The sequence below is a fragment of the Crocodylus porosus genome, unplaced genomic scaffold (genome assembly GCF_001723895.1).
Source record: "Crocodylus porosus isolate Cpor-Errol unplaced genomic scaffold, CroPor_comp1, whole genome shotgun sequence".
In the NCBI taxonomy this organism is placed as follows: Eukaryota; Metazoa; Chordata; order Crocodylia; family Crocodylidae; genus Crocodylus; species Crocodylus porosus.
In genome coordinates this window covers 2,946,668-2,961,330 of record NW_017728937.1, presented here as the reverse complement: position 1 = coordinate 2,961,330, position 14,663 = coordinate 2,946,668, and the positions used below count along the sequence as shown (strand labels likewise).

The 14,663-nt window shown below is 43.1% G+C and overlaps 1 protein-coding gene across 9 annotated transcripts in view; it reads left to right on the top strand.

The window, feature by feature from the left end:
• PPP6R3 (protein phosphatase 6 regulatory subunit 3) overlaps positions 1–14,663 on the top strand; it is a 104,660-nt gene that overhangs the window by 83,604 nt on the left and 6,393 nt on the right. For 7 of the 9 annotated variants that reach the window (XM_019547270.1, XM_019547268.1, XM_019547262.1 and 4 more), the window contains 8 exons: positions 1,376–1,430; positions 2,185–2,315; positions 3,463–3,581; positions 5,159–5,312; positions 6,173–6,279; positions 6,864–7,014; positions 14,047–14,064; positions 14,377–14,499. In XM_019547270.1, coding sequence (XP_019402815.1) covers positions 1,376–1,430; positions 2,185–2,315; positions 3,463–3,581; positions 5,159–5,312; positions 6,173–6,279; positions 6,864–7,014; positions 14,047–14,064; positions 14,377–14,499 — 858 coding nt within the window. The remainder of the gene's footprint in view (positions 1–1,375; positions 1,431–2,184; positions 2,316–3,462; positions 3,582–5,158; positions 5,313–6,172; positions 6,280–6,863; positions 7,015–14,046; positions 14,065–14,376; positions 14,500–14,663) is intronic. The other 2 variants (XM_019547263.1, XM_019547261.1) reach the window with 1 other exon arrangement.

Below are 14,663 nucleotides of genomic sequence, written 5' to 3'. Positions count from 1 at the left end.
GAGAAGAGAAGACTGCTATAAAATTCCCTCACCCTTCAGCTGCCTGAAGGCTGATTCCATAGAGGATGGAGCTAGACCAGGGGTCAGCAGTGCTCTTGGGCAGAGTGGCAAAAACAGCTGGACTTGTAAGATGTTGACGTGCCAGGACAGGCAAAGGAGGAGCCACAAGGGGCCCAGTCCTTGTTGTGGCAGTGCAGCCCCAGCCTCTTCCCTGCCATCTGCTCCAAGGCACAAGTGCCAAGGAAAGTGTCTTTGCATGCTACACTGTGTGGCACCTGTGCCGGGGGTTGCCCTCTTCTGAGCTAAATAGTTCTCGGTGGTGAAAGAAGATGGAACAGGAGCAAAGGTCTCAAGTTGCAATGGGGGAGGTTTGTTAGATATTAGGAAAAATGTTCTCACCAGGAGGGTGGTGAAGCCCTGGAACAAGTAATGTAGGGAGGTGGTGGAATCTCCATGTTGGAGGCTTTTGAGGCCCGGCTTGACAAAGCCCTGGCTGGGATGATCTAGTTGGGGACGGCCCTGCTTTGAGCAGCGGGTTGGACTAGATGACCTTTTAAGGTCTCTTTCAACCCTCGTTTTCTGATTCTATGATTTCATGTCTGTAGCAAAGCTATTAGGCATTAAGACAACCAAGTTAACTCGATGAAGCTTTGTAGGTGGGCTCACTACACAGAGGTCCATTTTTATCCTTGAATTTACTCTCCAGCCAAATAACTTTAGTGTTTCACGTGTGGAATTTTTCCCCCCTTGGGAACAAGGCATTCAGTTAACTTTGACGTTTTAGGTTAAGAGTCAGATCTTGCAACATGTTCTTCCTGGGGGAGCTGTTGTGTTTTTAATTATGTTTTGAAGTCAGTGGGCACATGTAAGGTCTGCTGTCATAGTTTTCTTGGCAGACTTAAGTCTTTTTATTATAAATTGTTAAAAAATGAGTTATCAACTATCATCTTAGATATCCATGGAATGATATACTCACTGTTTTGTTGCACTGTTTCAAAAATGAGATTTAGGATTTTATACTTTATGTTAATTTTAATTACTTAATTATGCAGATATATTTTTATCATGCATCTTATGAAAAGTAGCCATCTTTCTGTTTCATTGGTTTTTAAGCATTCTTTAAAGTTGTTTTTTATAGAAAATGTTTCTTGACTTAAAGTACTATTTAAGGGAATAGTGATAAGAAGGCATCATTTTTTTTTCCTTGGCACAGAAGTTAAAACTGCATTCTTGTGCAGGAAACCTTTTTTAAAGCTGCAAATAGTCTTACTGTACAATGTTTAAAAAAAAAAAAAATGAAATGGCTCTATTTTCATATGACTTGCATTGTGGCATCTTTTCTGTTTTCATGCATGAATTTTTACTTTATTTGCAGTGTTTCTTTTGATCGTGTGTCAGACATCAACTTTACCCTCAATACAAATGAAAGTGTAAGTATATGTTCCTGCTGCTGTCCTGACTTCAGTGATTGAGGAGAAAGGACTGTTTAGTAAATTATGCGTCAAAGGGCAGAATATCACTGAGTCAAATTATACTTGTTGCTGGTAACCTTGAAGGGCAGCTTACCTAGGTGGTTCCTTGTAATAGTGTGAGCATTACTCTCTTGGAGACTGCTACTGCTACACTGAGGAGTATTTCTGTATTTGGCTTCAGCAGACCTGCTCCCTGTATGCTTATGTATAGATGTGTTCAGGAGTAGATGTGGGTCTTATTTTCTGCAGTTGATTGTATGCTTATTCAGTATATAGCATGTTGGAATTAGCTACTTCACTCTTCCGCTGAATTATAAATTAATGGTCTTAGTCAGATGAAAGTTTAAAAAGGGGAGTGGTTTTAAAAATGTTTTCTCAGAAAATATTTGTCTTGTGAACCAAACGCCTAACCCTGTCCTCCATTAAAAAAAAAAAAAAAAGGAGTATTCCTTTGATCCAGTCATCTCTGTATTAAGCTGGGAGAAACTTTTAAAGATAATATGCCTAAGGAGTGAGCAAGAAAAGGTGAAATAATTACCATTTGCATTTGTTTACCGTGTTTGAAACTGCAGAGGCAAGCTTTCTTGTGTTGTAGCCATAGGAGATGCACTTACAGCTGAATTTTTAACCAATATGACAAAATGGGTTAGCTGACAATAAATGAACGTCATATTTGTTCCTAATCTTATTCTTTCTGTATGGTGTTCTTCAGGGTAATATTGCCTTGTTTGAAGCATGCTGTAAGGAGAGAATACAGCAGTTTGATGATGGTGGTTCTGATGAAGAAGATATCTGGGAAGAAAAACACATTGCATTTACACCAGAATCTCAGAGGCGGTCCAGGTAATATAACATTTGTTTCCTTTCTGGGAAGTACTACAGCAGAGACCCACTTCCGAATAGGTTTGCTGGTTGAGATTGTTGACTGCTCAGGCAGGTTATCCAATAGAGAGAGAGAACTTGGAGGCAAAATTTTTAATTGAAACTTTACTTGGAGAACTGATTACTGACCCCCAGCACTTATCGTCTCCAGTCTTTTGCACCAGTAAGAGGTTCAAGCAGCTGCTGTTTATGCTGTTCATCACTTCTTACATACTTCATTTCACTTGAAGTGGTGTGTGTTCTATTCCCTTCCTTCCACATTTCTCTTTCCTCTGTTTGCCAGTGAAACCCAACCTCCTTAGCCATGCTAGGCCAGGATTTCTGAGGTGCTGGACTCCCACCATTGTGCCACCTTTAGCAAGCTGCAACAGCAGCCAGTGCACTCAACCCTGTGCTACCAGGGTCACCCTAATTTGTGCTGTAGTAATGAAAGAGACTCCTTACTTTGAAGCATAGGTCAAATAGAGCTGGAACCCGCAGCGGTTTGTTCTTCTAAGACTATCAGAATTTCCTCTCAGCAGCTCTTTTCTGACCCTTCTACCATGGCACCATACAATCCCACTTTCTCTTCCCCATCACCATCTTTTGAATGCCAGCAGTAGGAATTTCTGTACTAGACTACTACCTTACTGCTGCCGTTGAATATATTCATAGATCTAGGATTCCACTGCTCTAATGCTCCTGGAGAAGTGAAGGACAACTTAGGTGCCAGCTTATAGGAAGAGTGTGGGGAGGCTGTCATTTTGCTCTTAGGTCTACCTGTGCTTCATTTGGTACTTAGATTGGCTTGTAGAGAGCAACTAAAGAGGTCTACCTCTGCTTTCTTGGTCAATTTGCTCCTGTTTCCTAACTCCACTTCACTTAAGGGCTGTGAAAGGCATCCTTGTTCTTATTTGTTGGTGTAGGTGAGGAAAAAATCAGTGGACTTCTAAGTGAAAAGAAACCTTAAAATTCTGGCAAAGATGGAAAATAAGTTTAACAGATAGTAGCTGCAGTGTACTTCAAGCTGATCACTCAGCATGCAGTTCTGTTTAGCCTCCAGAAAATCTCTCTAGATAGAGAGGAGTCCTAGCTGCAGAATGTAAAAGATGCCTTTCGTTTTTTGAAGCTCGGGCAGTACAGATAGTGAAGAAAGTACAGACTCTGAAGAAGAAGATGGAGCAAAACAAGACATATTTGAATCTAATACCAATACAGAGGATAAGATGGAAGTAGACTTAAATGAACGTAAGTACCTTTTATCATATTTGTAGCTGCTTACATTTTCTAATGCGGAAATTAAGTTGCAGGGAGTTTACACTGATTGTTTGATTAAAGGATTGCTAGAACTAGCAGCATTGCCCAGTTTTGTCTTCGTTACTGCCTTTACTGCATTTCAGTGTCTCACCTTTGCTCAAGGAGTGTGTTCTAAGTAAAGCTCTAATTTCAAGAGTAAGGCCAAGTAAGAGCAGTCTGGGTGTCTGGCTGAATCGGACCCCGCTAATGCTCTGTTTGTAAAACATGGTTCTCACTCTTATGAAATGTGTTTAAAGGGAGGTGCACAGTTCAAATGAGCGCATGCATTTTGTGTCAGTTTAGGATGGTGATAGCACCTTTGGAGACTGACCCTAATGCTTATGTTATCTGTACTGAAAATGGCTCACCTTTAGCATGTCCCCCTTCAGAGTGACTGTCATGCCAACAAATGCTTTTCTTGAAAAGACTGGCACAGGAGCTAGCAGCTGAGTTGAGCTGTAGGTACAGAGAATAAAGGATTTAGGGTGCTTATTTTTAAGATCTAAGCTCTCAGGCTTGGTCTAAACATACCATCGCACCAGTTCAACTAAAGGCATTTTTTATTTAACCCTGTTTTTAGTAATCTTCAATAGTGTTTTGTTTTTTTTTTAAATGTAAATCTTACTTGCTTAAACTAGTAAGATTAGTTTTTATATAATTTCAACTTGTGCCAGTAAACTTACTGTAGTAAGCAAAACTGATATAGTTGGTTTTTAAACTGAGAGCCCATACCCACAACCAAAATCAGTTTAGCTGAATTAGTACAATTAGTCTCGGTGGACAAGCCCGAGAGGAAATCCTCCTGTCTGTGTGGATTGGAATTTTCAACTGCTAGGCATAGGACCTTCCTTTTCAGTCTGTTTTATATGTAGTATTGTAGGTGAAGCACCTTGAATCCTAAGTTGGACATTTTCAAATCAAATGTGCTGCAGCATTTAAAATTGTAATGAAAAAATTATAATTAAGAGATGCCATTCATGTTTGGTAAACAAAATATTGCAGCATTAACTTGGTGCTTGAAAAAATACTCATTTTCGTTCAAAGATGGGTTCTAAATAACTTGTTTGTGGTTTTTGTCTGTTCCGAGAGGGGAAAGTGCATAGTATAAGGGGAAAAAAAAAGATTCCAGACCAAAAAATACATAGCTTAGAAATCAGTGTTGACAATAAAAGATTTTAAACATGTTTACAAGTTAAGATTATTGAACTATATTTCTTCTTAGTTTACACTATTAAATAGTTTTCAGCTTAAGTGATGTTTAGTAGATCATTTTGATTTTGCAGGGTGCTGTGAACCTCTTCAGTAGTTTGCTGTGCCTTCATAGGCAAATTATATTTGAGAGCTGCTTTCAGTTTCTAATTTAGTACAGTATTCATTCTTCTGTATGTAGACTTCTAAGCGTACGTTGCATTACATTAAAGGATTTTCCAATATATAACATCAGGGAGATGTGTGGTGTTTTGAGTCGGTATAAGACAAGTGAATTATCAGTTTCTAAACCTTTAATGTTTTCACTTCAATGTTTCTAGCACCTAATTGGTCAGCTAACTTTGATGTGCCCATGGAAACTGCACATGGTGCCAATTTGGATTCTGTTGGATCTGATGTATGGAGCACAGAAGAACCTATGCCTGCAAAAGAAACAGGCTGGGCTTCTTTTTCAGAGTTCACATCTTCTCTAAAGTAAGACATTTTTGCACTTGAACCCAAACTATCAGCTGTTAAGTATAATAGAAACAGAGATTAGTGCCTTTCAGAAGGCTTATGCATGTCTTTGCAGAAGTGTGTGCGATACCACTTTATGAAGTTTACTCAACTAATAGCTGCTGTAGTTTATACTATGTTGTTTTGCATGGTCTTGTGGGGAAGAAGGTATGTTGTGTCCAAAGTTACCATCTAATCTACAAACATAACCAAGTCAGGAGCTTATTGTTTTGCTTGTCTTCCTAGGTTAGATGGATATAATCACGTCATTAAAGACAAAAGCCTTAGTAGGTTTCTAGAATGTCTAGGTCTTCTCCATGCTATAAATGGGTTATCACTGTAATTGTACTGGTGATGAGTTGATCTGAAGACAGTTTATTTTCTTGATCTCACAAAACAGAATCAGCACTGTCCCCTCTGATCTATTCTACAATTGATTCTAGAATAGATTGGAGGGGGACAGTGCTAGTTCTTTTTTGTGAGATCAAGAAAATAAACTTTCCTTCCATTTACTCCAAGGAGAACTTGGGTTTGTGTTCTTTGTTCTGTCCCAAGCCACCTCCTTTCCCTCCCCTCCGCCCCCCCCCCAAAAAAAAAAAAAAAAACCAACCCAAAACCTTCTGCTCTGTGACAGTAAACATCTGTGGGAATTCCAGCAATTTCCTCCATTCCCCATTTCTTTGAGGATTTTTTTTGTATATCCAATTCAGTAGGTTTCTGGAACTAGAAGCAGTAAAAGAACTAGAAATGTTAGTCTAAAAGGTTTTTCTTGCATGTGAACAAACAGTGCCAGTATTTAGCAGTCTTTCCAAATTCTGTCTCTGCAATTTGTATTTAAGTTCAAAAGATTCCTTAAGAAGTAATTCTCCTGTGGAAATGGAAACCAATGCAGAACCAATGGATCCACTGAGTGCAAGTGTAACTCCACTTGTAACACAACCAGAAGGTAAGTGAAAATTGCCCTGAAATTGCTCAAATGTACAGTATTCAAATGAACATACTTGATGACAGGGTGTAGAGAACTAGTACTGGGGCTCAAGAGCCCTGGGTTCTATTTCTGGTTTCTTCATTTGTCTGTTAGGTGATATTGGGCAAGCCATTTCCCCTCTCTGTGCCTGTCTCTTCCTCTAAACTGGGGAAGACTAAATTATTAGCTATTTTGGCCCTTAGTTAGTGGGATCTGGGTATAGTTGCTTTAAATATTCACAGGGGAATTATGTCAGTTTATTTAGATGGGTAACATTTCTCCACATTGACATGGCCTAACTGCTGTAGTTTCAGCAGATCATGCAGACTGCTAACTGAATTCGAAAATGGAGATAATGTGGGGCTTTTTTTGGGGGGGGGGTTTCCTTAAACCATTATTAGAAGTATTTAATTATTCTGGATGTGCAGACACATATTATGCAGTAAAAAACAAAATGAGAAGAATACTACGAAGTTATCTCCAGCATGTCTTTGCTGATGTGGACTTGCTAATTAACTATAACAGTCATTTATCAATAAACTTAAGTGCTTCTCATCATCTAGCCCCAGGAAGTGTTGCTATGGAGGCAAGCTCAGATGGAGAAGACGATGTGGAAAATTCAGACAAAGTAACGGAAACAGTGATGAACGGCAGTATGAAGGAGACACTGAGCCTTACTGTAGATGCTAAAACTGAAACAGCTGTCTTCAAAAGGTGAGGGATCCCAAAATATGTTTTTTCTTTCTTATTTGCATGTTGTTCTGGAATTTCGTAAGTCTTTTTGAAGCAATTGGTAGGACCAGTGACTTTCAGGACTTCAACATAAAGACTTCGGAACAAAAGATACTATGTTTTTTAAATTACGACTAGTGACAAATTTAAGGCTTCCTCTTATCCAAGTTTTCATCTTCATTTACTTTTTTTTCAATTGGGTATTAAATTTAGAGCGATCGGGAACTTGCAAGTTACTGCAAAGCAGGCTTTGAAATTTGTTTTCATTTCATATGGAGGGGGAGGGGTGGAGAAAACCTGTCTAAAACAATTTGAAAACGTCAGGGTCCAATTGGAACCTGAGCTGCTTTGTTCAGGAGTCCTTTAAGTATCTGTAGTGCTCTGGTCACTGCTGAGGAGGAGGATGCGTCAGATGCTCTAGCCTCGTGGTTACAGTGCTGGCCTGGGAGGTAGGCGATCCAGCTTCAGACTCGCATTCTGCCTGCTACAGCTGCTCTAATTTGCAAACTGAAAAAATCCCCCTCAAGAACACAAAACTCCCCACATGAGTGCTGTATTTCCTGCAATTGCTAACTTCCATTGAATAAATACTACCAGTCTGTGGTGGAATTCTCTTCAGTTCCCATAATGCTTAGGCCACTAACTTGTTGATCATCTTTGGCCCTCTAAGGTTTGACAGTAATGGTTTCTTATTACAGAATTAGCAAGTAACCAAGGCTAGAAGAGCAAACCTCTTAACCCCTGTACTTGGGTGATCATTGTTTTTTAAGATGGTCTATTTCAAGGAATAATAGTAGTTTGTTCTATGTTCAAAAGGAGTTACTCCATAATCTTCTTATACAACAGTGAAGTCTGTTTCTCCAGCACTTTATGATCAAGTAGTTTTTCCTTTAACTCTTAAAATTCTTATGCAACACCTATTCAACCACTGGCACCACTCATCTGCCTCTTCACGGTATTTCAGGCATCACACTGCACATATGTGAGTTTTGGGGTTTTAAATGAGTTTGCATCATTGCAAAGTAAACTACATCCCAATATAGTTTATTTTGGAATTTTTCAGCCATTAGTCAGCTCATTTGCTGGCCACGGGAGAGGCAGGCAGGCTCTGCAGAAAGAAAGGATCCGGCCTTTTGCCTCTTCTACCTTCATCAGGGTCCTGCAGCTGGCCAAATACCTGGAGCTGCCTGGGAATGGGCTGGCTTGCCCCTGGAGCAGTGCGGAGAGAAGGCAGGAGGGTGGCTGGATGTCTTGGCAGCCGGAGAAGGTGGCGGGGATGATGAACAGTGCCAACCAGATGAGCTGCTAACTTCCCTGAGCCTGCCCAGGCTTCCAGTGCCTTGTGCACTGTCCCCGCCATCTTCTCTGGCTGCCAGCACACCCAGCCACCCTCCTGCTGCCTCCCCTCACTGGCTCAGGGGCACACCAGCCCATTCCCGAGGGGTTCCAGGCATCCTTCTAGCCGCAGGAGCCTGTTGAAGGCAGAAGCGGCGAGGGCCCCGACTATATAACCTACTGACAAATCGTTGGAGTAGACAGGGATGGGATGCTAACAGTACATAGACCTAAGCTCCAGACCAAAACTTCAGATTTTAAAGGATAGCCACCTACATTATTAGCATGGGAATACTTTGTAAGAATGAAATCAAGTCAATGTGGAAAGGTAAGAGCATGGTTTTTTAATAGGACGGCAATTAACTTGCTGTCTCTCACATTCTAGAAAGGAGTATAGCTGGTGTTGATCTGTCTACTCTTTCTCTGAAAACTGCCTCTGCATGCGTCTGTTCCTTGTCGTCCTGGAATAGGTGTTTTGGAGTAATGCATAGAGCTTGGTGGATGCTGTAAGGCTCTGAGGGTCAGTGTGTGGGATTAAAACCCATTTACTGTTTTGGAAAACTCAATTTGGGATATGGTTGTACTAACAAGGATAAAAGTTTTCATTGGTCCTCCTGGCTTGTTCCTTTCTGAGGTGAGGCACTTCATACTAATTTTTACCATACTTTTATTTCTTTAGCCTTCTACCAGTAGAATCTAGGTATCCTAAGCACTAACAGGGTCTCATAGATCACTCTCCATCCTTATCCTGACTCATTAGAGCAAATTAGATTTGAGCCTGGTTTATTTCAGGGCAGTCAGTTTATAATTTATTGTAAATATTTAAATTAAGACCACAGCCCAGTTGTAGTCTTAAATCTTGTACAAGCCCAGAAGTGGATATGGTTCTTGCTTCAAAGAATTGAATATTTTGCAGGAGATGTAACCAGCAATGGAGGAAGAAGGTGGGGAAAACAATCATCTGAATGTTTTGACAGGGATAAATATCAAGTACCCTGCTGGGCACCTGTTCAGCTGTTCTCTGGTGGTATCTTTCTGAATTAGAATTACCATTAGGTAGATACATGACTAGCTGGATAACCACAAGCAAAGGGTAAATATTAATGGATCGGTGTTTGAATGGGAGGTAGTGTCAATTAGGATTCCACAAGGGGCTATTCTCAATCCAGTGTTGTTGAACATTTGAATTAATGACTTAGATGCAGGGATAAAAAGGGTATTGATCGAATTTGCAGACAGTGAACAGCTGTGGGAGGGAAGGAAAGGGATATGACAAACTCCTTTGGATGATAGGATTAAACTCTGAAAAGAACCTTGATAAATGAGAGGAGTGGCCTACACATTTCAGTTTAATGAAGATGAATGTAAGGTGCTATGTTAGTGATTCTTAACTAGTGTGCCAGAGCAGCAGGATCCTTTTGAAGGGTGCTACAGGAAGTGTGAAGAGTTAGGCAGATAAGGGCAGGCTTAAGCTCTCCCTGCCTAGCTGTTCCTCTGTTGCTGCTGCCTGGCCCCTCTGTAAGGAGGTAAGCAATGTAATAAATTTTAGGTTTTGGAAGGGGTTGCCACCTTGAGGGTTGAGAGTTGCTGGGGTACACAGAAGGAGGAAAAAGCAATTGCAGAAATAGAGGATGGTGAACAATAACACTGCCAAGAAGGTTGTGGAGATTGTAGTGGATCACAACCTCAATATTAGTCAGCAGTGCAGTTCTCTCACAAAAAAAACAAACACAGCTTGGGGTCCAGATGTTGGGGATGATAATCCCACTCTGTTCTCTGCTTGTCAGGCTTTAGCTGGAGTTCAGCATTCAGTTTTGGCCACTGCATTTTAAAAAGATGTAGAAAAACTGGAGGGTTTGGAATATGTCCTGTAGGAGGAGAGGCTGAGACAAATAGGTGTGTTTAGTTTGGAGAAAAGAAGATAAAGTGGGGCAAGGAATTAGTTTTTCAGTATTTGAAAGGCTGCTAGATAGAAAAACATTGTTTTCCCTTGTTAGAGTGCAGGGCATATCCCTATTGCACTGGGTTAAAGTCCAGGAAAGCGGGCTAAAACTGTACCTCAGGAAAAGAACTTCCTCACTGTAAGAAGAATAGGACAGTGGAAGTAGCTACCAGGGGAACTTGGCATCTCCTTCATTTGAAGATTTTCATTAGGAGGATGGATGAGCCCCCAGGCAGGATGGGTTGGGAATAACACATTCTGCCACTGTATTTGGGGTTGAGCTAGAATGATCCTTATGGTCCCTTTTGCATCCTGTGATTCTGTGATGATTCTTTACTTCTGTCAGGGTAGAAATGGGCTCTGAGGAAGTATTTCCTAGATAGAAGAGTAACCATAGTGCAGCATGCAAGAAACTGGTAAGGTGCCTATGGAAGAAACTGACAAGTGGCTGGTAGAGGCTGGTACAGTAGAGTAACGAAGGATGGTTCTGACCAGCAGATACCTAGGAGGACTTGAGTTGTGAAGGGCCAGAAGGTTGCATTTCAATCAATGAAAAAAGAAGAAAGTAGAAAAACCTAGAAAAGGAAGAGGGTTGTAACATGGCTAGAAGAATGGGTTGGGAAGACTCTCAGTATCAGCGTTTAAAACAGACTTGAGAGTGAGGTGCATGTCAGTTGAACCCGAGAGGAAGAGGATTCAAGAGTTAAAACACAAAATCTGGGCCAAGATGGACAGTGGGTGCATCTACATGTATGCATTTACTGTGCGGTAATTGAAATTACTGCATAGTATGGGTACACGTTGATCTGTAAATGCCCATGCTGTGCAGTAAATATGGTGACTTAGGCCAGCTTGAGTGTAAAATTGATACCTGCATCAGGCAGGTGCCAAACTTGCGCCCAATTTAGTTACTGCACAGTAACACATGTGCATGTTACCATGCAGTAATTCAGGAGGCTTCCCTGCTGGGCAGGGGTGACATATGGGGTGCATGCGGGTGCACGTGCACCCCCTGAGTGTGCCAGTGTACCCCCTGCAAAAAGATACTGCCAACACTGAGACTCCCTGGCCATGTCCCTGTTGGGGTGCTGCTGCAGGCAGCCTTCTAGGGTCAGCATTATAGGGCCAGCTGTGCGGGTGCCCAGTCATCTAGCACAAGGGCAACACATCATCCACCTCCCCTGTTTCCTGCCCTGTCCCTGTCCACGTGTGCTTGCCTATCTGCAGCCCTAGGGGCACAAATTGGACCCAGGAGGATGTGTGCACCGTTGTGGAGGAAGGAAGTCCTGAGGCAGCTCTCGCAGGTTGAGCGCTAGAACGTCCACATTAATAAGGTCTTACCAGTCTGGAGGTATAGGCAGAGCTGCTCCCGATCAGCTTGGCAAGGACCTGGAGGCCTGGTAGGTGGCTGTAACCAACCATAGTCACTGATCCAGGGGGGCCCCCAGGACCATGCCCTTCATGCAGGAGCTGTCCTGCATTTTGGTACCACAGGAGCCCACACATTCACCCTACCCTGCCACCTCCAGTGACCCGTCACCAGGGGAGAGGACCTTGGGCCTTCAGTGCTTGGCCCTGCAGTCCTCCCCAGGTGCTGTGCCTACTGGCAGCCCAGAGAGCCCTGGCCAGTAGCTGCCTTGGCCTCAGCCCAGCCCCACAGCTGCCCACGAGGTGTGGCTGGCCCCACCACTGCTGGTCATCAGCAGCACCAGCTCCTCCCTGTGGAGGTGGCGGGGTTTCCTGGTCAGGTGGCACACCACAGCCTCTGGAGACTGGGAAGAGCTGGATGCTGCCTGAGACGGGGAGCGCCATGCCAAGCGGCCATCCTTGGCAGCCCTGGACCTGCCCTCCCAGTGCCACTCCTGGCCCCTGCCTCCCCTCCTTGCCCTGCCTATGTGCACTCCCCTGGTGCTCAGGTCCTCCCTACAGCATGCAGATGGGCAGTACACAGGTCAGAACTTTGAGCAACCTGTGTCTCTGCGCTTGGGTGGGTACGGGCCTCTCACACGCTGAGGAACGTGTTGATCCCAGCTGCAATCTCCTCCTCTGCAGCCGGGGCCAGGGCTGTATAACGCTATGACAGGCAGCCCTCCAGGCAGTGGCGAAGGTTGCAGGACAGGTTGAACTTGCCCCCCTGTGTCATCGTAACTCAGGGTCCTGAACCAGGAGTGGAGGTGTGCCCCTGGGGCACCAGCAGGATCAGCAGCAGTAGGGTGTAGTGGCTAGAGCATTCCTCTGCCTGCACAAACAGCTCATTGCACACCACCTGTTGCCTGCACGTGTAGGTGCTGGCCTATTCCTGCACAGTAAATTTAAGCCTGTGTAAATGTACATGTAGACATGTCTACCATGTATGAACATTCAAAGTTAGTTGCATTATGAAAGAGGTAGGACCAAGGTTTAGGTATGGCCTGGATATTTAGGGCTTGAAAGTTGATGGAGGTGAAGATAGTAGCCAGTGATGGTGCTGGTGGATTATGGAAAGCCTGGGAGGAGAGAGGTGTTTAGTTCAGTATTGGTTATTACATTTATTGCAATAATATGTTCTGGATATCATATTAGGCATCAGGCAGGATGAGATCTGGGATTGAGTAGAGGAAGAGATGTCAGTTATTGGTGCAAAGTTGATTCTGTGAGAATCTGTGACTCTGCATCTACTTACTGATGTCAGGAAGAATTGGGGAGGAGGGAAGGCAAGAAGAAAGCATTATGGAGCACCCAGGTAAAATGAGAGATGGGAGGACAGGTGGAGGAAGAGATGTGGGGGGGAGAACCAGGAAAGAGCAGATGCTATAAAACCTTTTTCTGATGGCTCATATCATGGTGGAAGGTTTGTAATTTGAGAGGGTCTGTGTAAGGAGTGCACCTGTGTACATCCTTCAGCTACCTAACCTTGATCTCAGGAGGGGTTGGCTCTCATGTGGGTGTTGGTGGAAGTAGTTAACACCTGCAATTAAGATGAAGAAGAGAGGGGAGAAGTTATTTAGAAACCCAAGTAAGTACATACCAACCACTGTTTAGGTTGCCCACGTGCATGTGAAGTAGTTAACCTAGGCATGATTATTGTGTAGCCCTAACTTAGCTGAAACTCTAATCCACTCTTTATCTGAAGAAGCAACTTGAATGGTCTTATGCTGTCTGATTACAGGTGTCTGTTGTAACACTGTGTAACAGAAGCCACCTGTGCCTTGTCTTCTATGTGAAAAAACTGGCTTTGTTAGGAGGCTTTTTGGAAGAGTGGAATGTAATATAAATAAGCTACTTCAGAGCTGGCCGTCTTTTAAGCAGCCAGAGACCCCATGCTACATGGACTACACTAGTGCAAGCTGCAGGCCCCAGACCACCCTCTCCCTCCTTCCCCTGTACTGTGCGCAGAGGCATCCCCCACTTCAGCTTCTTCACTGCACCGTGCTGCAGGCACCCCCAGTAGCACAGGCTTTGCCATTCCACCCATTGGAGCAGGAACAAGAAGCAAAAGCCAAGGGAGTGGGAGCCCTGAGACCACAGCCGCTGCAGCAGCAGCCGGAGTGATAGGGGCTGCATAGTTAACCTGCTGCAGGCTGCATCTGGTCTGCGGCTGCCAGTTAATAACTCAGGACTGTCTTAAGGAAAAAAAGGCCTGATTTTGCTAATGTGCTTTTGTAATGGACAAACCTGTCAGGGTGCTAGTTTGTAAGGGAATCTTTGAAAGTCTTCTTTGCTTTTCTCTCCTGTTTTTTGCATACTTTTGGCTTCAGAGTGTTGAAATCCTATCGGTATGTACAGTAAAGATTGTTACCACTTCAGGCACCATGCACATCCTTTGCTCCCTCTTTGCACTTGTGCATAATCATTGTATTTCTTGCATTTTTCTCCAGTCAAGTTTTAAGTGCATCAAATGCTGGTGCATTAATGGATCTGTACAGAGTCCAAAGCCCTGTGCTTGATTTCCATGTCTCAGTCATAAGTCAAAATCCATTTGCATGTGAATTCTGGACCCTTCCCCAGTCTCCCAATATTGTTGCATGACGTTTGTCATATCCAGAATTTTAAATTAAATTGTAACCTCCTTTCTCTCTCTCTTTTAGTGAGGAAGGAAAATTGTCTACCTCGCAGGATGTTTCTTGTAAATACGTGGTGGAGGAGAATGCAGAAGCTGCAGAAGAAAATCTTGCTACTCCGCAGCCTGCTAGCAGCAGTACAGAACAGAGGTAACTAGAATCCAGACTGCTTTCAAGCCTTTGTCTTGCCAGCGATTGTTTGGGTGGCTTTTTTTTTCTGATAAACTGATTCAGGTGCCTACATCTGGTACCAGGCTCCATTTATGAGACTCATGGCTTAATCCTCATTTGTGTATACTCATCTTGCACTCTAT